Source organism: Limanda limanda, chromosome 7 (genome assembly GCF_963576545.1).
Source record: "Limanda limanda chromosome 7, fLimLim1.1, whole genome shotgun sequence".
Lineage (NCBI taxonomy): Eukaryota > Metazoa > Chordata > Actinopteri > Pleuronectiformes > Pleuronectidae > Limanda > Limanda limanda.
The window spans coordinates 20153962-20177633 of NC_083642.1; the positions used below are offsets into that span (position 1 = coordinate 20153962).

The window sequence follows — 23672 nt, forward strand, 5'->3', positions numbered from 1 at the left end:
TTTTTTTTCTTTACTGACTGTCAAAGTTTTACCTATGACTCTTTGACTCGCCAGGAAGCACCAGAGCACAAAGTTCTCCACGCTGTTCCTCTGTAGCCTGACGACGTATCACTCAGTTGTATTATGCAGGCAGAGTCTGGTTTTAACTCTGATGGCGTATTCCGCCTGCATTATGGATTACAAGAAAAAAATGTTCATACTATCGACAGCAGAAAGTTTCACCACAAACTACCTTTAAACTTAGGTTGAATCACAATATAATGAATGTTTGTGCTAAATGTCACGCACTGGAGAAACGCTGTGCATCTTCTTTTTTGCCTCGCTCCAGCAGAGTGCAGGATGCTTGTCTCTTTGCCTGTTTATTTAATTAGGAAGGCTGACATTCAGCCATTATATTCACATGGCTGGATGAGTTTTCTGGAAGAAAAGAGGGCAACAGTAATAGCAAGACAACTGCACCAAATGAGGAGGACAAACTGCCTCTGGGATCCAGCTAATGACACCAGGACACCGTTCACCTTTTACTAAAAATAAAGTTTTGATCCTTTATTTCATCGTTACTGACAAAACAGGATAATAAGTCAAAAACTTCCTCTGCAGGCACATTTTATTTTTTGTATGCCATTAGCTTTACAGTCATTAGAAGGAAGAAACGAGATGTAAAATGTATGAGAAACTAAAGTGCATCACAGACTTCAAGACGTAGAGTGAAAGTTTATGACCTAAGAGTCAAGTCTCTTCACCTCTCAGACAGCAAAGAGCCAAGTGGTGGATGGTAAATGGAAACTAAAGTATTTCAATAATAACCTTTTAATGATTTGTTTGCTCTGGACTGAAGAAAGTCCAGAGGAAGTTACAGGAGGCAATGGAAATATGGAAAGATCATTTACAGCCTGGAACTTCTACTCTATGTTTAGCGTTGTAGCATCAATAAATAATTTCCACATTAGCGTCACAGTATTACCATGATTATTGTAAACAAACAAAATCAGGACAGTATTTATTCCTTTGCGCTGCATTTGAGCTGTTAGACTTCAGGCTGGAGTTGATTAGTCGGTTTAATTTTGTCAGAAGTTTGTGTTCACGGCTGTAAATCTTGAAGAATGTGGCTTTTTAGTTACAACGTGGGTTTAGTCCCTCTGCCAAGGAGGTTATGTTTTCATCATTGTTTGTTTGTTCACAGGATTATGCAAATATTCAATTTTGTTGTGCAGCCAGATGATAGGTGTTTAGGGAACTGATTTCTATAAGTGTATGCGATTTGGTGCAGCTTGATTGAATTTAAGGGGACTGTTGGGCCTTGGCAAATTCCACATGTGTGAATACGAGGTGTAGAAAGTCATATTTTAAGGTTTCCCCCCTTAACGTAGATACAGCTGTCTTTCAATGTTACGGTTGCACCACTTTTGGACCATTTGCATCCATCAGTATCCCTCAGTTTACTGTGTCCTGGTCACTTGGTAAATGGATCATACTGGCAATCCCGTAAAATATCGTGTGACAGTGAGCTCATCATCAAAAACTGGTAAATTAATGCAATTAAATGGGATTTTGGTTTATCACAGTTTGCTGCAGAAAGGTAAATGGAGGCTTAACAACCTCCACATCCTTAGGTTTTTGGGGAATAAGGTCTTACTGTTGCTTGGTACCTTTATGATCAGGTTTATTTTCTTTCCAATTGGATCTGTTTTGAATTGGGGCCATTTGACCCTTATTTACCTCGAATATGGCACAATGAGCAGATATCAACCTTATTTGAACAGTAGTTTTACTGTTGTTTTTCTACACATGTTCTAAGAGTCATTAGGCATTGGTGCGGAATTTTATCTCAATACTGTCACATGATTCAAATGATTCATTCCCCAATTTCTTATACAGCTTTAACACTCTGAGCATTTTCCCCTCAATTTTCATCTTTCATAACTTTGAATGTTAACGATTTAATTTTAGATTTTGTTCAGTATTTGCACACTGTGTCTGTGTGTGTGTGTGTGTGTGTGTGTGTGTGTGTGTGTGTGTGTGTTTGACTGATTAGCATACACAAGTAAACATCACATGAGTCGTTTTGGCTGCTCATATACCATCCGCACTGAGCAGACCATTACTGCTGCACCATTACCGCCCCACAGGAGCAATTGTTTGGAAAATTTTAATTTGGGATCTTTTCAGGCAACAGAACGTCCTCACAGTGACAAAGTCGGTTAAAGCTGCTGCAGCCACACCCAGCCTCAGGTGCTGGAGCGATGCACAAGAGAGAATCCTCAACCCTGTCATGTTATTCCCCCCGATCAAACACAAAATCAACAATGTCTCATAGCAGATAGGGTGAAAACATGTTTGCAGTGCCTATGGCGAAAATGAGCTTCTTTTTCAAGTTTTCCACAGAAACTTATTTGTTGCACATTTAATAGACAAGCTGCAGCAGTAGTACAAACAGAAGACAGATGCAGGGTGGAGGATGGTCACTGCAACAAACAGCTGCCAACTGATGCCATGATGGATTGGTGTTACTCTGTGGATTTGTTCACAAGTACAATAGACATGTGCGTGAGTGTGATATGGACTCAGAGTCTTTACATGTGAGAGGGCTTTTTGTGGCCAGAATTTGTGGAAGTTAAGTGTATCTGGTTTAATGTAAAGGATTAGTGCTTCTGTTGTAAAAGGATGGTTTAAAGCATTATGTTGGTGAGGCTGCCACTGGGTGTGTGTTTGTTTGTGTGTGTGTGTGTGTGTGTGTGTGTCTTCTCTGTTCTATTTTGCACTGAGTAAAGCGAATGCCCAGACCTCAGGGCAGAAAGGCTTTAAAAAACAAACAGAGCAGCAGAAAATCAGCTGTCAGGCCAGTGCTCAACCTCTCTATGTGTGTGTGTGTGTGTCTGTGCGTGTTTTGTAATGATGCGTACACAATTTTGTTAACCCTTCTCCATTTATTTGTCCATACTTGTATGTAAGTTCCACTTGGGCAGTTCCTGCAGTTACTCTAGGGTTTGGTATCGTTTTTTTTCTTTCTGTTATCAATGCTAAATCGATACTTTTGAAATAGTATTTCATGCCGGAGCCATGTAGCCTGTGTTGCCATGCACCGGACTAAAGTGTAATGTTAACTAGACATGTTTGGTGATGTTTATGTTGCTTGTAAGCAGGGAAACTATGTCAGTCAGTAGCTCAGGCACCACAATGAGGTGCTGGAATCTGTGTTGTGATTTGCTGCGGTAGGTGCTGGCCATAAAGGAACCGGTGCCAATTTGGTATCCAACCCTATTACTCTCTCGCTGGAGCTTCCAGTGTTTATGTTCATTTTTCCACTTCTTTATTCACTTGTTTGTATTTGAAAAAGGTCGTTGTTTGCTCAGTGGCTACTGTACTTGTTTTATTTTTCAACCAGAGGGCATCTGGTGCTGCGGAGAACACAAATCTCCTCACATGTGAACATTCACATATTTTATAAGGGGTTTAGTAGGACACTGAATGTGGAGTGGAAGCAGGAAAGGGCCAGACAAAGGGATGTGACAGCACAGTGTGAAATGGGATTTAAACCCATGTGATTGTGCATTGACTGTGAACTAATGGGCTGAAGGCACCATGACAGAGGGTAGTGTAATTCAGAGCAGCAGCCTACGGCTTTTGTTCGGTGTAAATCCAATTTTACTGTTTTTGGTGTCTGCATGCTGGTTGTAATGTGTCTCCCCTTTTGAGCTTTGGAAAAAAAACGTAATCCCAACTCCTTTTAGTAGCCAGCATGCATACAGTAAGACTCTTTAACCATGGCAGTGTGAATGTTATGTGTGAACGACTGAACTGTGTAGGGATTTGAACCACTGACTCCAGCTGGGACCTTTACAAACTGACCAACAAATAGCCAGAATAAATGGACATCTGTGGAGAATACATGCTCTGGGAATAGTAAGACTAGTGCTCTAAACCTGGCTGTTTGGAATGGGCTGTTGGTTAGCCCTGTGGTAATAGAGGCAGTTTTTCTTTCTGAAACTGTAAAAGTGACCTGCAGTTATTGAGCCACAGCAAAGCAAAGACCGGCTTTGGTTTGTTGAAGTTAGACTCAGTACACAAAACCCAAACTATAGAATCAGTTGTCGTTGCTGTTGTTGATCAGTTTCATTGTGATCAACACTGGCACTTACTCTGATGAGTCCCAGTGCTGGTCGTCTGTTTATTAAAGTTATTATTGAACGTATCACGTGTCCATATTACACCAAATTCGACGCTGCACTTCCTTGGACCCTTAAAAATTGAAATGAGAAGTGGATGTGATCTACATGGACATTCAGACATTCAGACGTTTCCTCCAACAGTAACTGCGGGAGGAGTTTGAATCAATAATATTGCATCGTTTGAGCTTTTGCTTGTACAGTAAGATGATCCTCTGAGGCCATGAAGTTCTGATGAATAAACACAAATCTGTGATTCTTCTGAAACACATTTTACAGATTGTGAGCAGCTTCTTTTTCCTTTCCCACTTCTGAAACAATATAATGGAAAATCAAGTGTTTATTTTTGTCAAGAGGTTTTGAGTACACTTGATTTAGTCATTTTAAAGTGTGAATCACCTCTGTGTATCAGCAGCCATTTGTGCTGCTGATGTGCCACTTGGAGCTTCTTGGCTGTTTATTATCTTAACTCTGAAACCAAAAAAATGTAGTAACCTTAAAATTAAAGGAAATCGCCGGGCCTCCTCCTTGTGACCTGTCCCCCTGCCCTGCATCGCAGCTTTTACAAATGTTTCTGGGTCTGTTTTCAGCTCCAGCGGTGGGCTCCTATTATACACTACTTTGCAGACTATTTCCGTCCGGATTTCCAGGAAGCGAGCTCTGGATGCTCTGACATTCAAGAAGCTTTGAGTGTGCTATTAGTCAGGCTACCTGGCGGAGAGAGATAGCACTGAACTCCCTCAACCCTTTGAAACCCCTGGGACCGTGTACCCACAAAGAGTCTTAGAGCTGCACCGCTGATCGGAGGACAGCCTCTCTCATTGCATATTGATGTTCACGCATCCGTGGGACCGCGCTGATGATTCCAGATCAGTGTGGTTATTCTTAGAAGCTTAAGGCGTGCTAGCTCCGAGCTCCCCCCCCGTCTTTGAAGTGCGGACACACGAAGGGGAAAACGTTGGCTCGATGCCCGCAGGAGCTGTGAAAGTGTCTTTGAGTTGTTATTTACGAAACGCTTTGTTTTCCCGTGGTGCTAAAGACGCCAAAATAACCTTCCATTTGTGGGTTTTTGAGTTTGGAGGTTATTAATGTTTCATTGTTTGCATGCATGCTGAAATGGAGTTGCAAGGAGAGAGGGTGATGCATTAGTTATTACTTCCTGGCTTATTTGAAAGTTATGGACAAGCTCACCTTTCCTCACCTCTAATACATAATTCACAATTTCTCCATCGTTCTAATATCCCACTGAGATAGATCTGATGCCTTTGGGTTGTCCTCTTCCAAACATCGGTATTATATAGATATGACACAGTATTGCATTAACAAACTCAAAGTCACATAACACCTCAGAGTCCCATAAGTGATGGATGGGACCTAAAGAATCGTAGGTGAAGTTTAAATAGTGGATTGTGTCTGTTTTAGGAGCATCATTAGTGTGAGTCCTTTTCATAGAACTTCATCAGTCTTGTGAAATGATTATGAAATGCTCTTTACTCAGATTATACTTCAAACATATCAACTGGTGCCTAATCATGGTATAAATTAAATAAAATTTTATATTTTGAGATATCTATATCCATCTGTTCTGTGGTATATCTACTTAAAAGTATGTCTGAATGTGGAATGCATATACTGTCGAATTTGGTGCAATTTGGTCATGTGATAAGTTACATATTGATCAAATTTGAATAAACTGATGACCAGCATCTGCAGCAGCAGCGTCACGGGTGATCACAACCACAGCACATTCATGACAATGGAAACGACAACTGATTTGCCAGCTCAGGGCTCTGTGTACTGAGTCTAAATTTGGATCGTGAACATCTCTTTGTGCAGCAGCAGTGGTCTTTACTGCAGGTCACTTTTACAGTTTCAGAAAGAAAGCTGCAACCAGCATCACCACAGGCTGAGCAAGGGCTGCACGTCTTATCAGATAATTACTGTGTGGGAATTGATATAGTTTGTTCAAATTATTAACTGAGGGCCACACTTCTATGATGATTTCATTTTTGAAGGCTAACAATGTGGAAGGAGCAGTTTTCTGATCAATTAGTTTAGCAGAGTGTTTAGTTGTGTCTCCTGGCATTTTGTCAGAAATTAGAATTCCCCTGGTGGTAGACAAACAGATGGTGGTTTCTAGAAACAGAGGGAAAGCTGACTCTAAAAATACATTAGAGGATCTCCAAAAGATTTTCACTTGTATGTGTATAAGGGAAAGCACAACACTTGTCTAAATTGTTCATTAAAGTAAAAGTTGTGTTAAAGTCAGAAATCCCTGCAAACTTTTTGTTGCATTAATGTACTTGTTATCACCCTTTCCCTATTGAACTTTTGAAGATATAAAAAAAATTAAACGATGTGCTTTTGAACTCAGCAGGGGACATTATAATTAGGGATCTTGTTGGTGGCAGATATTTTTGCGAGATTCCTCTTCTGTAATAACAATCCTCAGTTGGCTAACTTGCGAAGAAACTGTCAAAAATTTACTTTATCTCTTTTTCCTGCTGAAGTGTCATGACTTTTTTAATTTCAGCAGAGTGTAATTAGCATGTCAGGGAATGTGCGTGTGTGAATTGAGTAGCCAACTCCGCAGAAGGAGGAGGATCTATTATTGACCGTGTGACACTAAGTGGACAGAGCTTGGTTTTAATTCCTTAAAAGGCCGTTTACACTGAATTGTTGTTTTCCCTTTTATTTCAAGCCTCTAAATGGCTTCTTATGTGGCTGGATAAGTGAAACTACCTTGAATCAGTTTGGCCAAATGAGCTGAGCTTTACCCATGTGAAGAAATACAGATTTTACTGTGCCTGTGTGTCAGGTTTACAGTCAGAAATAAATGGCTGCTTGGGGTAAGAATTCCTCTGAAGGCTGATAAAATCGCAATCAAGTTAAAAACGGTCAGAGCAAACAGACGCTAATACTTGTGACGTTGGGATTACTTGTTAGTACAGGTTGTGGGCTCTTACGTGGTTTGTTGAGTTTTTAAATATTTTTGTCTGTCCCCTGTGGGCCACTGAAGGGTTATTTTGTCTGGCGAAGGAAACAATATATTGTTTTTTATTTATTTCCTTATCAGTCAGACACACATTCTGCAGAGGGCTAACATGGCACCATGTGGAAAACACAGTGTAGACAAAGATAATTAAACAACTTGGTGCAGATGGAATGGTTTGAGGCAAAGAGCACTTTCTAGCAATGGGAATTAACTTGGAACAAGTGGTTTATCTTCTCTTTAAAGTAGAATGGTAAAAGATGATTGAATAAATTAAATTAAATTAAGTAAATGACACTCAGGATTCTGTGAAAAATAAAGGAAATCTTTCATTGTTTAAGGGAGTGAAAAAGAATCCTGGATCTACCCCCTAATCCGGGCACCAAAATTATAACGGGTTATTGGGGGGTTGTGACCCATCCCTCCACAAAATTTCATAGAAATCAATTGATTGTGTCATCCAAAGAAAATGTGTGCTTAAACAACAAATGTGTCTGTTTTTTTCTATCGTTATTATTATACAAATTATTTGAGATGTTGGCGAATTTGCCACACAAAAAAACTTTCAAAAGTAAAAACCATCTCTACAGGAACCACACCCATGAACATGATTTTACTTCACGGGTTTTGTAAATGAGATGTGACTTGTTAGTTAATGAGCAGTACAGACGCTAAAAGTGAGCGGTGTTGCACTGCTTCCAGTCTTTATATGTTAAAACAGTACAACATACAGGGAAGAGGAGGATGTCAATCGTTCCATCTAAGTCTTGACAAGAAAGAGAGTAAGTGCATTTCCTGAATCGACTGTTGACTGTTCCATGTTATAATGAGGTGAAGGTTAAGACTGGAGGTTGTGATGGGTAAGAGGTTTGGGAATGCTTTATGTCAAAGAAAGCCCTTACACGTGAAAATCTTGTATGCGCGCGTGGAATTATAATGTAAATGTAAGTGTGTGTGTGTGTGTGTGATGGGTTCCTACTCCAGCAGATTATCCCGGGTCTTTTCATAGATCCCCGTCTCATTTCAATGACAATGGTAGATCAGCTGCAATTAGTGCTGAGTCTTAGCACCGTGATCCAGACGCTTTATAAAAAAGCTGGCTTTTAACCCATCTATCTATCTATCTATCTATCTATCTATCTATCTATCTATCTATCTATCTATCTATCTATCTATCTATCTATCTATCTATCTATCTATCTATCTATCTATCTATCTATCTATCTATCTATCTATCTATCTATCTATCTATCTATCTATCTATCTATCTATCTATCTATCTATCTATCTATCTATCTATCTATCTATCTATCTATCTATCTATCTATCTATCTATCTATCTATCTATCTATCTATCTATTTTTATTTTCTTGTCTTTTCTATTCTTTTCTTTTCTTCATATGATTCCATTTAAACATGATGATTTTGTAGTGAGTTTCCTTCCTCCATCCCTTCATAATGCTTCCCTTCCCTCTGGCTGTTCATTTATGAGGGTTCTGGATTTTAGCGAGTGTATGTGTGTGTGTGTGTGTGTTTGTGTGTGTGTGTGTGTGTGTGTGTGTGTGTGTGTGTGTGTGTGTGTGTGTGTGTGTGTGTGTGTGTGTGTGTGTGTGTGTGTGTGTGTGTGTGTGTGTGTGTGTGTGTGTGTGTGTGTGTGTGTGTGTGTGTGTGTGTGTGTGTGTGTGTGTGTGTGTGTGTGTGTGTGTGTGTGTGTGTGTGTGTGTGTGGTGTGTGTGTGTGTGTGTGTGTGTGTGTTGGAGGTCAGTGGGGAGTGAGGCTCCTCATAATCCGGTAATCAAACCAGCTGCCACCCGACCCCACCCCCATCCCTCCATACCTCTCTCTTCCTCTTTTCTCCACCTCTCTTTCTATATATCGCCCTCTCTACATTTCTGTCTACATCAATGTCTTGTTCATATTCTGACACTATTACTTGGCTCCCTTTTCACCCTCACTGGGTCCCAGTGAAGGACATGTTTTGATTAATTTCAATTTATTTTAATCTCTGTAAAAATACCTTCCAATTAAAAAATCAGAAATACATGCTACAGAAATCAATCAATTACTATTAATCCCTTGCTTATGAGTCATAATTTGTTTCTGTCCATCCCTTATTCCTTATTGCCTTTTTTTTCTTATTATTATTTTCTTCTTTTCTTCTTCTTCTCCATCGTCTCCTTTGCTTCTGTAGTTTTTCATCAACCACCTTGGTCCCCTTCACCCTCCAGCTCCCTCGCGGTCTCCCTGTTCTTTCACGCATCAACACTCTCTCTCTCTCTCACCCCTCACCCTCCATCCATCCACAGACTGCCCCACCACCTTTCTTTCTTTTACTTTAGTTCTCTTGTGCTGGTTGTTTTTTTTCCTACACTTGCACTGCTCTCTTTGCATCCAGACCACTCATGTATTGTATTCTTTCTCTTTCTCTTTGTCTATAATCTTTCACCCTGTTACACCTCCACAATGCCTCAGTGCCACTGAGGAAAATTGCCTCCACATGCCGGTGTGGTCATGTGCATTTGTATTCTTTTATATCTTATTAGTGTGCTTGTCACACCAAATTGCTCTACAATATACAACAGAGCGCTGGGTCCCGTTGCCGTCGCTGAAGCAGACGTCCATGTCCTGGTTGTGAGGGTCGTGACCTGCTGCGACGGGTTTCACAGAACGAGAGCGTTGTGTTGAATTTATAATCAGGCCTGAATGTGAGGAAAACTGGATGAGGTGAGGATGATGTTTTTTACATGAGAGCACCTCTGCATTACCCATCTCAGTCTCTCTCTCTTTTTATTTTTCAGTCACATTCACGAGACTCCAAACTGGGTACACAGTTTTTTAAACATGGGTAAACCTGCTGAAATGAATCGATTGAATCCCTCCACATTGCCATAAGAACAGTTTGCCTTTCAGTTGTATCCGCAGTGCTTTATGTTCTTCTTCATGATTGCACCTAAAACTGAAGCACTCTCTCACCTTGCTGTCTTGCCCAATTAATGCGTTCAGCCGTCGTGTCATGTTTCTATCATTGCCGATTAGAGCTGGAGACGATAAAAAACGATCTAATCGATAAATACCAATAGAATCCATTCCCATTGCAGACAGAGGCCAGATGTTAGTGGTTGTAGTGGTTTTTTGACCACTGGAAAAGGGTCTAAACACAAAATGAAAGAAAAGGCAACTTCTTTGCTCGAAACGGTGAGTCTTAAAATAAATGCTGTTGCCGTCTTACAACCCCTTGCGAAGCATAATTGTCTGCCATGATGGTCCACTGGAGAATTTGCTGTTTACATATAATGACCAAACCTGTTACGCTCTGGGAGACATTACCTTCCTATAGTTGTTGAGATACATTGGACTGCACCAAAGTGGTGCTTCGACCTTCACTATAGAGCCATGCTGTGGGTGTGACACCAACTGTTCCATACAGGACAGCACAGTTTGGGTATATTTTGTATATTTTGTGGACTTATATTATTCAAAATTGATCGTGTTTATTCACTGCTGTTTGCTGCATAATGTGAATACAACTTTGATTCATACCTCATCCCTGAACATGATTTGTGCCTGAGTCCCGTCAGATAGAGTTTCATCAGCAATGGTGGTGAAGACAAGAACTCCCATGATCCCAAGCTGCTTCACAACATCAGCAAACTAGGTCTTTTGTTATTGTTTTGATATAGACCCTGAGCAGCAGAAGTTACATATTCTACGTTTAATTCACAGCATATAAATCCTAACATAATTTACATTTAATAATAGTTCAGTCAGACAACTCACTCTCAAATGTTTATTGCAGCAGTAGAACATGTTAGTGTTAGTGGCGTCTAGGCTCCAAGTTAATCACTCCCCCCGATATGATATCATAGATATGATGAGAGTGATGAGCAAATATTTGTAACCCCCCAGTGCGAGCCTACAGGTGGATTCTGGGGTGGTGGAGGGGCCAACTGGCAGTAATACTGCAGCAACCAGGCAAGCAAAAGGAGTGATGGGACATTTTCTTTGCCTAAATAGACCACCTGATAGGGTGGGTGTGTATTATAGATGGTTGTGGAGAGTGAGGTTTGTCATGTCGTGTATGTCACATGATTCGAGCAGCGCAGCTCCAGTTGGCTGCCTGTTCTAACTCGCAGGGATCGCGAGTTAGAACGGGATAATGGGATATACATTTAAGTAAGTCATTGTATTATAGTTTTACTATTGAAAACTCTTTATACACATTTGATAGAAAACAGGTGTTTTTTCTAGTATGTGTGTGTGTTGTGTGTAGGCGTGAATGTATGTAATGTGTGATAACATGAGTGAGCTAGCGTCTCATGTTTGCTGCCTGAGCTGCACGTCTCATGGCCCTGATGTGACTTCCTCACCTTTTCTCTTTCTCTTTGCAATCCTTCCTCTGTGGTAATAATTATTTATCTCTGTCTCTTTAACCTCCCTCTCTCTACTGTTTATCCTTTCCCGGCCCTGACCTCCTCTCTCTCGTGCCTCCCTTCTTCATCGATCTCTGTCTTCTTTCTCCTGTTCTCGCCTATATGTCGCCTTCAGTATTCTTCCAACCCTCTCTGTCCTTTGCTTCCTTTATCTCCTACTCCTTCGTCATCTAACCCTCTGTCCATCCTTTATTTATTCATCTACTTAACCTCTTTCTCTCTGTTCCCTCTTGTTCAGATGGCTCCAACAGCATTTCAGCCCAGTGCGTGCTCCGTGTTCTCATCATCACTGAGGACATGCTGGGAAGCAGCGTCACCGTGCGCCTCCAGAACATGTCCCAGGAGCATTTCCTGTCACCGCTGCTGACTAACTTCCTGGAGGGCGTGTCGGCGGTGCTCTCAGTGCCGGTCGAGGACGTTTTCATCTTCAACATCCAGCCGGACCGGGATGCGGCGCCGGGTGGGATCCTGAACGTCAGCTTCTCTGCTGCGTTGCCTGGCGGACACTTTTTCCCTTCTGACGCGCTGGAGGAGCAGCTGTACCTGAACAGGCTGAGGCTGACGTCACTCACACAGATGGAGGTGAGTCCACGTGCACAATCGTAAATGCACACATAGCACAATTTGAAATGCTTGTGCAAAAACATAGGTTACACAGTAGGCAAATTTTAACTTACACGCAAGTCTACAATTTTCAGGCCCATCCTCAATATTTATAATGACACGCTATGATTTATATTGACAAGCTTGAACGAAGAGTTTTGAAAAATAAGGATTTTAAAATGAAGGGCTTATTTTACCATATGCTTCACAGCCATTACTGATTGCAGACCCAGCACAAGTTTAGATGCTGTTATTATCCAGTTTTAGCTCTTGTGTTTTATTTAATTATTCTGGGAGTTTTTGGAATTAGGGTTTCTTGTTTTTCTTGTTTTTCTTGTTTTTCTTGTTCGTCTTGTTCTTGTTCTTGTTCTTGTTCAGTGGTTCGCCAGCTGTGCCAGTAATGTGTGAAAAGTACTGCATGTAGCAGCGCTGTACTTGTACTGTAAAGACCGTTAGGTAGTCAATAACACTGTAAAACTAATATACATATAAATACAGTCCATTTATAGACATATGACCAAAGTTTAGACATTTTTCAAGTCAACACTGTGTGGTCATGTGCCCATACTGTCACGCACATGGATTCTGCAGCTGCAAATCTGGGTGATAATACAGGCCAAGCAAAAGTAAATGCAAACATATGCATCTCAAGACAATTACCTGAGCATATTGCATGTGAACTGATAATAATGTAATACAGATGTGATGGCAGCCATATGGCTTTATGGAACAGTGCACTGATATGATGATGAGAACTATATGTTCTCACGGATGGAATCACACACACCTGAACACAGCATAATGTTTTCCACAGCTCTGTGATACCCTGTGTAAGGCTGAGTGTACGTGAACATCTATCAACAGCCACATGATCTATACCTTCTTTCTGTCAAAGAACAGTAAAGTTACTGTGTAAGCCATTTTCTTGAAAGTCACTGATTTTACAAAACAGATTAGGAGCACAAAAAACAATATGTCTGGATGCAGTAGAGCTCAACAGTTTTCAGGAAGTGAAAATTCTGTTTCTGATAGAGATTTAGATTCTATCAGCCATAAAATTGTAATCATCTAAGGTAGATTTACCTCAAGCTGCGAGATTGTGACACAATTAAATGCTGCACGTTTGCGTCTCATAATAACAAAAACAGATTGTAATATTTCCTCAACTGCAATAAAATGATATTTTAAATATAGAAGCAATTTCTTCTGCAGAAATATAACTTTTACACTCAATATTTAAGTAAATATGTCTGATATTATTACATACATTTGTTTATCAGATTTTTTTATTTTGTTCACAATTTTGTTTCAGTTTACATAACAAACATTTATTCATCCCCAACTGGCCCCCAGGCATAGAAAAAAGAGCAAACATAACTTTTGGATGTCAAACACATGGTTCCCCACCTACAGCAAATCAAAATTTCCGCTGTTAAAAGTGTGTATTGCAAGTTTTGCTGTTTGGAAAGTCCGAAGGAAACTGAACAGTGACTAGTTCTGTTTATGATCTGAATTAAGATGAATAGGTATTGTTCTTCACAGTGACCCATTTCTTTCCACGCCAGGTTCTCCCGTTTGATGACAATGTGTGTCTGCGTGAGCCGTGTCAGAACTACATGAAGTGCATCTCCGTGCTGCGCTTCAACAGCTCGGCCCCATTCATCTCCTCGCCCTCCATCTTGTTCCGGCCCATCCACCCCATCGCGGGCCTACGCTGCCGCTGCCCGGTGGGCTTCACGGGCGATTACTGCGAGACGGAGATCAACCTGTGTTACTCCAACCCCTGCCTGAACGGAGGGGTGTGTGCCCGCAGAGAGGGAGGCTACACCTGTATCTGCCGTGAAGACTACTCTGGTGAGTGCAGGGATTGGAGTGTGTGCTCTGGTGGGGGGGTGTTTATGTGTGTGTGTGTTAAGCTCTTACAAATTCAGCAGATGTTATTGGCTATGTGTTGGTCGACAGGGGGGCTCACTCACTGGTGGGTTTATGTGCTAGTGATGGTGGTGTACACATGTTGATTATGCATTGAAGTAATACTAGGTACAATGATTCAATGATGTACAATGATGGTTATATGTTATATGGTATGTTATTTTATTTTTATTTTGTAAAGCCCTTGCCTGCCAGGTCACAAGATCACAGGTCCCACTTACTACGTACTTACTACATATATATTCATATATTTTAATTTTTTTTATTTAATATTCCCCACTCCTTCACCCGGTAAACTGCTGCTTTTGTACTAAGTAGATGTTGCCTGCCAGGTCACAAGATCACAGGTCAGACTTAATAGGTACTTACCTCACATATATTCATATTATTTAATTTAATATACCCCACTCTTTCACCCTGTAAACTGCTGCTTCATTTTAATATATTATACGTTATATGTTGTATGTTATATGGAATGTCAATTTTTTTAATTTTTGTAAAGCCCGTCTAGATGCTGCCTGCATAGATGCTGCCTGCCATGTCCCAAGAATTTGATTATAAACTTTGATTTGATTTGATTTGATTCATCGATCTCTTATTAAGCGGTGATTCATCTGCATTTTTCCACGTTTTAACAGAAAATTTGATATACTGCAATATCGCAAACTAGTTACTATTCAATTACAACGTGAACAAATACTTAGATTGATAGTAATCACTCAGGTCTATCTGGTATTGATGTTTCACTCAGTTTAGCATACATTCATACACATTTGTCTTGCAGGAGCTTTCCACATGTCACAGGTTTAAGTTGTTGACCTTTCCATTGCACTTGGTTCAATGAGCCTTAATTAAAAGTCAAATCAGGAGGTGAGCACTCGCCCAATAACATGTCCTTCATCAGGAACACATTCGTCTTTGTTAAATACTAAAACACACTTCAGAGTTATTACGCAGTTTAAAATGTCAGCTCATGAAAAACCAAGTTAATCAATGTGGCCTACATTTAAACACCATTTTTACTGGGCCTTGTTGAACGTTTTAACCTGCTTAAAATGGGTTGAATTTATCATAAATCATCTATAATTTTGATGTGAAATTTTGTCAGGTATGCTTAGGAGCTTCAATCAGATTTTTCTTTAATCATTATGTCTATATCTCATATGAAATCTTCTTCTTCTATATTTGAATGCTGTCGTATTTTTATACTGAAGGAAACAGACAGATCCTGGATGTGATAATGAGTGTCTTACACAAACCCAATGGATATTGCATTATATTCTACAATTCCAGTGATTCTGTGGAAAGCATTGAGTGTAGTGTTATGGCTTTGTGGGTCTTTGTTGTGTGTTGGTGTGGTCTTTATCTGTATCCAGGTAAACTGACGCTGACTGCGCTACTCTGTTGTTGCTGACTTCCGTTTTGATCAGTTTGTTTTTTACTCTTTTATTGTGTCGAACTGAACAACATGAAAAACACACTCTGCCTCCAGGGAGAGCTTTGTCCTCTGCAGCACCTGATATTTAATCTTTTACTCACTGACACCATGAACCCCCCCACTCTTTTTAACTCTCACCAAACTAATTTGATTCCCACTCACACACTCTCACACACATGCTGCACATGCACGCTCACACACATACACGCTCACACACACAAAAAAATTCCTCCTTCCTTTCCCAATACACCAGACTCATTTCAGACTCCCTCTCTCTCCTGCCCTTTCATTCTGCTGTACTGCTTCAGTCTGTGAGCCAGGAGAGGAGAAATGCTATGAATGTAAGTGTGTGTGTGTCTGTGTGTGAATGCGTCAGGGGGGTATCTGATGTTGCCTTTTATTTCACATCAAAAACAGAGCTGGGAGAGGGACGTAGCAGTTTTCTTTCAAGAGAGAGACAGAGTGTTTTTCAAACTCCCACTGTGAGAGACAGAGAGAGGGATAAAGAGAGGGAAACAGAAAATAAGCAAAGGAGAAACTGAGTAAAAAAGAGACAAATTGTGAGTCGGAGAGAGAGAAAGAGAATAGAGTACGACGAAAGGAAAGTGAATGATGGATGGAGGGAGGTAGAGACGGAAAATGGGACTGGGAAATAAAATAATGAGAAAGGAGAAATAGATTGACGATAGACCCAGATACTCTTCGATTTTGGGTGAGACGAGTAAAAAATAGATAATTGAGAGACGGTTGCAGACAAGTCTTTGGTCATCAGTCTTGGATTGCTCTTTGTGACATGGCCACCAATTGCTGATTTGGACTTCTGCTGACAAAACCCAGACAGTGTTCGGAATTTAAGACCAAATTCTCACAATGCTGAAACCCAGATCAACAAACCAACCAATCAGACTGTATCATGGAATGACTCAGTCTACTGCAACATTGTAGAATCCATTGTTTCAGGTTAAGGAGCAGAAAGAACACCTGTGCCCGTGATAAATGGCTTAAGTTTGGATGACAAGTGATTTGTCTCTGTGTCATAACGCTACACCTGATCAGACAAACCTCAAAATATAGACATCAAAGAGTCTGACATAATTGTGACAAAGAGTTTATCGGCCTTGTCTCGCACAGTGTGACATGCAATGAACCTGTAAGATCCCTGTCATCGTGCGTAGAGGCCTCAAGGTGGGAGACAGGAAGGATCAGAGAGATGAAAAGTGGATAATTGATAGTAGGAGAAACAAAGGAGAAGAGTGAGATGGGAGGGACAGAAAAAAGTGAAAGGGCGGAGGGAGAAAACATGAGAACATGAGAGATGAATTATTAGAGATGGGTAGGACAGCAATATGAGGGTGTGACGGATGAATTCAAAGCAAATAACATGGAAGGAGGCTGCAGGGAGAAAATGGGGTGAGAGATATCCAGGAGCAAATGGAATGAGAGAGGGGGCGGGGGGGGGAGTTGAGAGGTAAGGGTAGAGCGAGGGAAATCAGATGGGTTTTGGGTAGTGGCTGTTGTGCGTTTCCTGCGTAGGCGTTGGGTGTTGCGGTGTCTTGTCAATGCTCGGGGCTAGCCGGAGGAAGAGGAGGAGAGAACGAATAAACAGGGACGAATTGATTCTGCATCACACAAAAATCTCCAGACATCCCCAAACTACGCTGGCTCTCCCTCATCCATTTTTTTACTTTTCCATCTAACCTGCATGTATCAGTCCCCTCATGCGCTCTCTGTGGCTTTGAATTGCTTTTCCCTGAACCTCGATGGATTTCTATTACAGGAAGGAGTTAAGCTGGGGGTTTTTGCTAGAGAGTAGAAACTTTCAGTTTGACCCAAATGAGAAGTATTTTTAAGTAGCTTCCAAAAGACCTGGGTCAAGTGTGATTTGTGAGTGACTGGTTTGCTATTTCTTTAGGGCAAACATGTGCAGTTTTTAATGTAAAAATAGTCACATAGGTTTAAACCATGAATTGTGAATGAAAGGAGTATCGAGTCCACCCTGAGTAAGAGTTAAGATAAGGCCAGTTATCATTTATTGATTTGGTAAGTGTTGAACATTTTTTATTAAGGAAGCGCCATGTCTAAAGTGTAGTGCACTTTTCAAAAGACAGAACAACGAATTGAGATGACACTAATAAAAGCACAAAAATTTAATTAAAGTTTTCAATGGTAAAATAAGGTACAACGAAACAAATAAATTGACAATTCATGTAAAATCGTAATATATATGCAAGTAAAATCTAGATAAGAGTGACGATCAACGTATACACAATGAAGACATTTTATGTTATTGAGTCAGCCAGTATAACTAACCAACCAGGTAAAACTGGACTCTCTGTATAAGAAATACTGAACGTCTTCACCTCCTCCACCGCTGAGGCAAAGCTGCACAAAGGCTTTCACAATACATGTAACCTCAGGCTAACCCTTCCCTGAACCACCCATTTAACCCTGGGATAAGTAAGGCTTCACACTGGGATAGAGAGTTGCCACGGCTTTTTACCCATGAGAAAATAAACCCTGCTGTGGAGGGATGTTAATTCTACCTTTTATGGTGCCAACCCCAGAGAAATCGCGCCAAGTAAATGAATGTGAAACACAGGGGTCATGTACCGTTCAGCACCCAGTACCCAGCGTTAGCCCGAGGTAGAAATAAAACTAGAGTGAAGTGAAAACTAACCCTGGCATGAAAAACAGTAAAGTTTTTGTTTGATTGCGTTACAGGACTTTGAAGTTCTCAAATCAGTAAATGTATGAATGTAATTCTTGAGGCTCACTTTGAGAAAGATTTACTCTCGCTCTGCTTTATTCAAGCTCAGTATCACCACCCTGAACCTAAGGCTGTTAAATAAAATTCAGTCATGATTTTAATTATATTATTTACACTTTTCTATTGTGACATGTCAAACATGTCCTCTGTGAATATGACTCATTAAAGGCTTTTCAACACTGGTAAAGTTTAAACTTAAGTTCCAGATAAGTAGAAAGCTGTTTGGTGCTGTGGCAAAGGAAATAGGCAAAAACTAATTATTCACATTTATGTATATATGTTGAGCTTTCTCCATATTTCTGAAATACAAAAATAGTCAAATAAACAGTTTGAAAAGCAAGATCCATGCCCAACCTTGAACGTTTCATCACCACATCTTTTGCTTCTGTGTTGATGTGCTGTTGATATTCAAAATAATTGCAATATATCCCAGGAACCTGACAGCCTCCTGTTGAGCATTCATAAGAATTCTCAAGTGTCTGTCAAGCCACCAGGCTAATTTAGGCTGCTGTTTTTTTCTATCAATGCTCTTCTTTGTTTATCTCATATAATTCTTGACATCGTGAACCTGTGCTCTTAAATTATACTTTAATTAGACTTTGCGAATCATTTAGGTATCATTTTACGACTAGTGAGAAAACTCTCCTATTAAATATGGGATAATTAGCGTCTAAAACAAGTTTATTTCCAGGGAGCCTCATAGACTTAATCAAATCTAGGAGGGAAATTGTAATCCCACCTCCTGCTGGTACGTTGCTAAACTCAGCTGAAGCTGGGCACTCTTTTTTTTGCATAAAAATTTAAATATTTCTAACCTCCAGGGCTCACTTCTCTAAAAACATGCTAAGCTGGCAGCGCTGATGGGAATGTGCAACAGTCATTAAACCTGAAAATAAGAAAAAAGTCTGCACACGTATAAAGAGAAGTTCCCAAGGGAGAGAATAGACCTGAAAGATGGAGAGAACAGAAGACAGAAAGAGAGGATATGTAATCGTTCCTCACAAACTAAAGGGAAATAAAATGATGGAGACGCACATTATTCAGATCATAGCAGACATAATACCATGGATGCTCTGGAGCTGAGAGATGGAAAGAGGAGATGAGAGACAGAGAGAGAGGCGATGGATGCAGACTAATTTAGTTTGTGAGAAGATAAAATTGGTGAGAGGAAGCTATCAGTATTTTACACTGAGGAAAGCTGCGATCGAGGAAGAGAGTCGGGGAAAGAGACAGAGAAGAAATGCGGTAGGCAGAGAGAGGTGAGATTAGTTTCGGATTAATCAGGCAGATATATGTGTTACTCTGAGAAATGAAATCCAGTTGATAGTGAGGGTAAACAGATTACACGCCACAAATTAGCTTGAGATAGCTTAGATTATATGAAGAATCATGCTATCTATTATTTCAGCTTCAGTCTTTTCAAGAGGCATTGGGCTTGAAAGTTAGACATAGAAAGGAACAGAATGAGCAGAGTGGAACTGAGAAAGAGAGGGGGAAGTTATTTAGCCGGTTGATGTGAGTTTGAAGTCTAGACTCTGAGACTGAATTAGTTAGGTTAAGGAAGACAGAGAGGGCAAAGTGAGGAGTGAATTAGTGTGGGGGATGAGATGAAAGAGTGAGGAACACAGAGGATGAGGCCAATAGATTATGTGTGGTAAGATAAAGTGGAAAGTATAGAAGAGGAATAGAGGCGACATGAATAAAAGAAAAGGATCAATACAGAAAACCTGAGGGCAATGAAAGAAAAGGAATGTGAAGAGGATGTATAGATAAATATAAATGTGTAGATGTTCTGGTACTAAAACATTTAAGCTATCTTGAGGAACTCCATCAAAATGTCAGGAACATTCAGACAAGGGGTGGCGTCTGAGTAGAGTATGCAGGACGCAGGACATTACTAAAAGCTGAGAAATGATATGTGTGTGTTTACAGCACATCGACCCTGGTGTCAGCCAAAATCTCTCAAACCTGGTTTCCAAATTGAAATCTTCATCGACATCCTCTATATGCACAGCACCTCACACTTGTTCGCTGTGAATATTCCAGACAAATATTCTCACATGGGCTCACTCCAACATGTTCTGGATATCTTATAAGGAAGATGCCAGGAAAGGTTGCCTTCTCATAACCAGCCCTTATGGACTATTTCAGAAAAATGTTGGGACTTCAGTGAATTTCTGAAAGCAGTTTAATTTCTTCAGAATTGTTGGACTGAATATACAAAATATCAGGGACATTTCACTCAGGGGCTATCACTCATGCATGAGGCTAGTTTGGCTCCTAGTCGCAGAGTTACAAATATTTATCAGTTAAGTAGACGGCTGATCAACAGGGGATCACCATCAGACTCAAGATTCAAGAATGGTTTGAACTCTCCTTCTGGTTCTTCACTCTAAAACCTTCTCTAATGACGAAGCTGAACTGGGTTGAGTCAAACTAATACTGCTTGTAATGTTGCCCATAGAATGAATGGCCACTACCCTCTCCTATTGATTTACTCACTGTTCTACATACCAGATAATTTAGGCTCCAGACTTGGTGAATGTTGGAACAGAAAGGTCCAGAAACGTGAACTTGTCCAACAGGGAATATCAAAACATTCATGGCTCCACAAGGGATTTTGCCATGAGATGTGAAGGTACTGAGTATAACACTTTAACTTTATGACACCACTGAAATCTGACCACACAAAACCTGCAAATCCGTGGATTAGTCTCCCAGTGGAACACCCAGTAGTCTTTGATAAAGCAGAACGTAATTTTCAGCCTACTAAACACAGCATATGCCCACTGGCAGAGTTGAGCCATGAAATATAAGCTAATTATTAAGATAATCTGAGCTAATTATGTTCTTACAACTTACAAGTCCCACATGAAGCCAAGAAAATTGATATCTGGAGCTACATATTCTCCGATGGATTAATGTTTGTGTGACAGACGCAAAAGGACTTTCTTATTCTGTCTGTGATGTGTAGATATATCAGGCAAGAGAAAAGATAGACCGAAAGTGGGGGATGAGAGAAATGTGAGTTAAAATAGTGGATGAGAGGACTGGGAGAAACTGAGAGAGGATGCAATAGATAAGATAAAAAAGACAAAAACGAGCTGGTTGGAGAGTGAAGCAGGGAGAGATACAACAGTATAAAATGGTAAAGCAAAGGTACAATGAATTACCTTGGGGAAATTAATAAATTGTTGTTGGCAGTATGTGTGTGTGTCTATGTGTGTAACAGCAAGTGTGCAGCACACACAAAGAGAATGAATGACTATGGGGATGTGGTTTGAAACGAGCAAGGATCGAGCAAAGACAATGTAGGAAAAAGAAACGTAGATAGATACTAGACATCATTTGTAAATGTGCACGATATATGAAAAATACACTGCAGGCAATCTGATTTGCTGAGTTGAGTGGGATAAATGCATTTTACAGTTTGAAAGGAAGGAAAGAGCAGACAAAATTAGTTTTGTGGAGACAAATCGGTGAACATGGCAGGAAGAAAAAAGAGCAGGGTGAAGAAAAACACTACCTCAGGCCCGTCTGCATTGTTTAAGTGAGTTGTACGTGTAATGTGAAGAATTAAATGACTTTGGATGAGATGTTCTTGTGGTACTTTGGCCACAGTGCAGTCATTGTCAGACATGAACTCTGGAAAATGTCTGTAAAAATTTCATCTGGACATTTTCAGACGTTCGCATGTGAATTGAGCAGGAGATTGTCCAAGTCAGACACGTTCCCAACAGGAACATGTCCACAACATTAAAACAAGGGGTGGTGTCAGGATAGAACGTGCAGGAGGCCGGACACGATGTAATAATTCAGCTGCGGAAATCCTGTGTTTTGATCCTGGTGTTGGCCCTTGTCATCAAATGCTCTTGAATCTTGTTGCCTTTCCATGTTGACATCTTCATCAGTTTCACTTATGTATGGCACCTGAGATATTTGTGTTCCTTTTGTGATTTTCAGTTTTGCAATTTGCTTGTGTTATCAGCTTTTCTGGACATTATTCTACAGGACTGGCAGGAAATGTTCTGGAACATTTACAGAGCAACTGACTCTGACATTTGCATTCTTACAAATCTAGCCCCTTGGATAGTTTCAGGAAAATGTACATAGTACATCATCAATTATGAGTAATATCTGGTAGCACCAATCCTTAAACTTTAGCAAATGCTAGTGGAAGTGTGTCTAGTGTCCGTGTTGGCCAAGATAAGTGAAGGGTTTAAAACATCTGAAGTGGGATTTTGACGGCACAGGAAAACGTTAACTATTGAGGTTGCAGAACACTTTTTTTTACCTTTCATAAAAATAATAATCAAGAGAGGCTTTTGTCAACAGATCAATGTGCCAAAAAAATGAATGGATTCAGGCTATAGAAACGGTGGAGAGCTTTTATTTTGAAAATGGTACAGGAAGTGAGCGAACATTTATGTATGGCTTTTGAAATTTAAGTAATTGGAACAACAGCTGGGAGTTAAGAATCTGAAAAGATAAACAATGTAACTTAACTGATCTTTGAAAGAAGTACAACCATGGCGTTAATGCACCATCTAACATGCTTTACTGCCTTTTTGTATTTAAATATTCTCATCAAATGTTTTTTATTTTGTCAAACACTGTGGGCTGGGTTAGGACAAATGATACATGTCTCTCATTTACGTTTTGTACATTCTGTATGTGTTACACTTTGCTTCGTTCAACCACAGTGGCTCTAGCTTCACATTTAAATAACCCAAATTATCTTTTAACCTACTTTTAAAAAAAAATTGAAATGGTACAATGCATCACCTGTTTCCTAAGAAACTCTGTACTTTTGCCGTCCTCAATTAAAGACAAATTATATGTCCCAGAACTAAAAATCAGACGATCCCCTGAAGGAACCCACGTCTTGCGGGGCTGTACCAGAAAAAGAAAAAAAACGCACCAGAGAAACTGAGCGAGAGCGAGACCTACAGATGCAAGACAAGAGGAAGGAGGAGAGGAAAGCAACTGGGCGTGTATTGGCCTCTAGGGATGAACCATGTGTTGGGGTGATGGGGTGGGAGTTAGGGCGGAGCAAACTAAGATGCTGGGGGGGTGGTTGAAGAATACTGGCTTTGATGAATAAAACATCCGCGTGAATGAAGGGGTGGTGTGAATGCATTAACCCAGGCCGAGAGGAAGAAGAGGGGAAGAGGGGAAGAAGAGAAAAAACAAATGGCAAGACATGGAAAGAGATGAAGGGAGGAAGAAGAGACAACAAAGCATGTTTTTTATATATATGGAGATGTAAGGTGGAGGGAGGAGAGGAAAGCAAGGAAGGAAGCAAGAGGGAGGACAGGAAGAAAAATGAAGGTGCAGAGTGAAA

At 40.4% G+C, this 23672-nt stretch overlaps 1 protein-coding gene across 1 annotated transcript in view; it reads left to right on the top strand.

The window, feature by feature from the left end:
• celsr3 (cadherin, EGF LAG seven-pass G-type receptor 3) overlaps positions 1–23672 on the top strand; it is a 95908-nt gene that overhangs the window by 13322 nt on the left and 58914 nt on the right. The window contains exons 2-3 of the mRNA XM_061075260.1: positions 11827–12170; positions 13757–14045. Coding sequence (XP_060931243.1) covers positions 11827–12170; positions 13757–14045 — 633 coding nt within the window. The remainder of the gene's footprint in view (positions 1–11826; positions 12171–13756; positions 14046–23672) is intronic.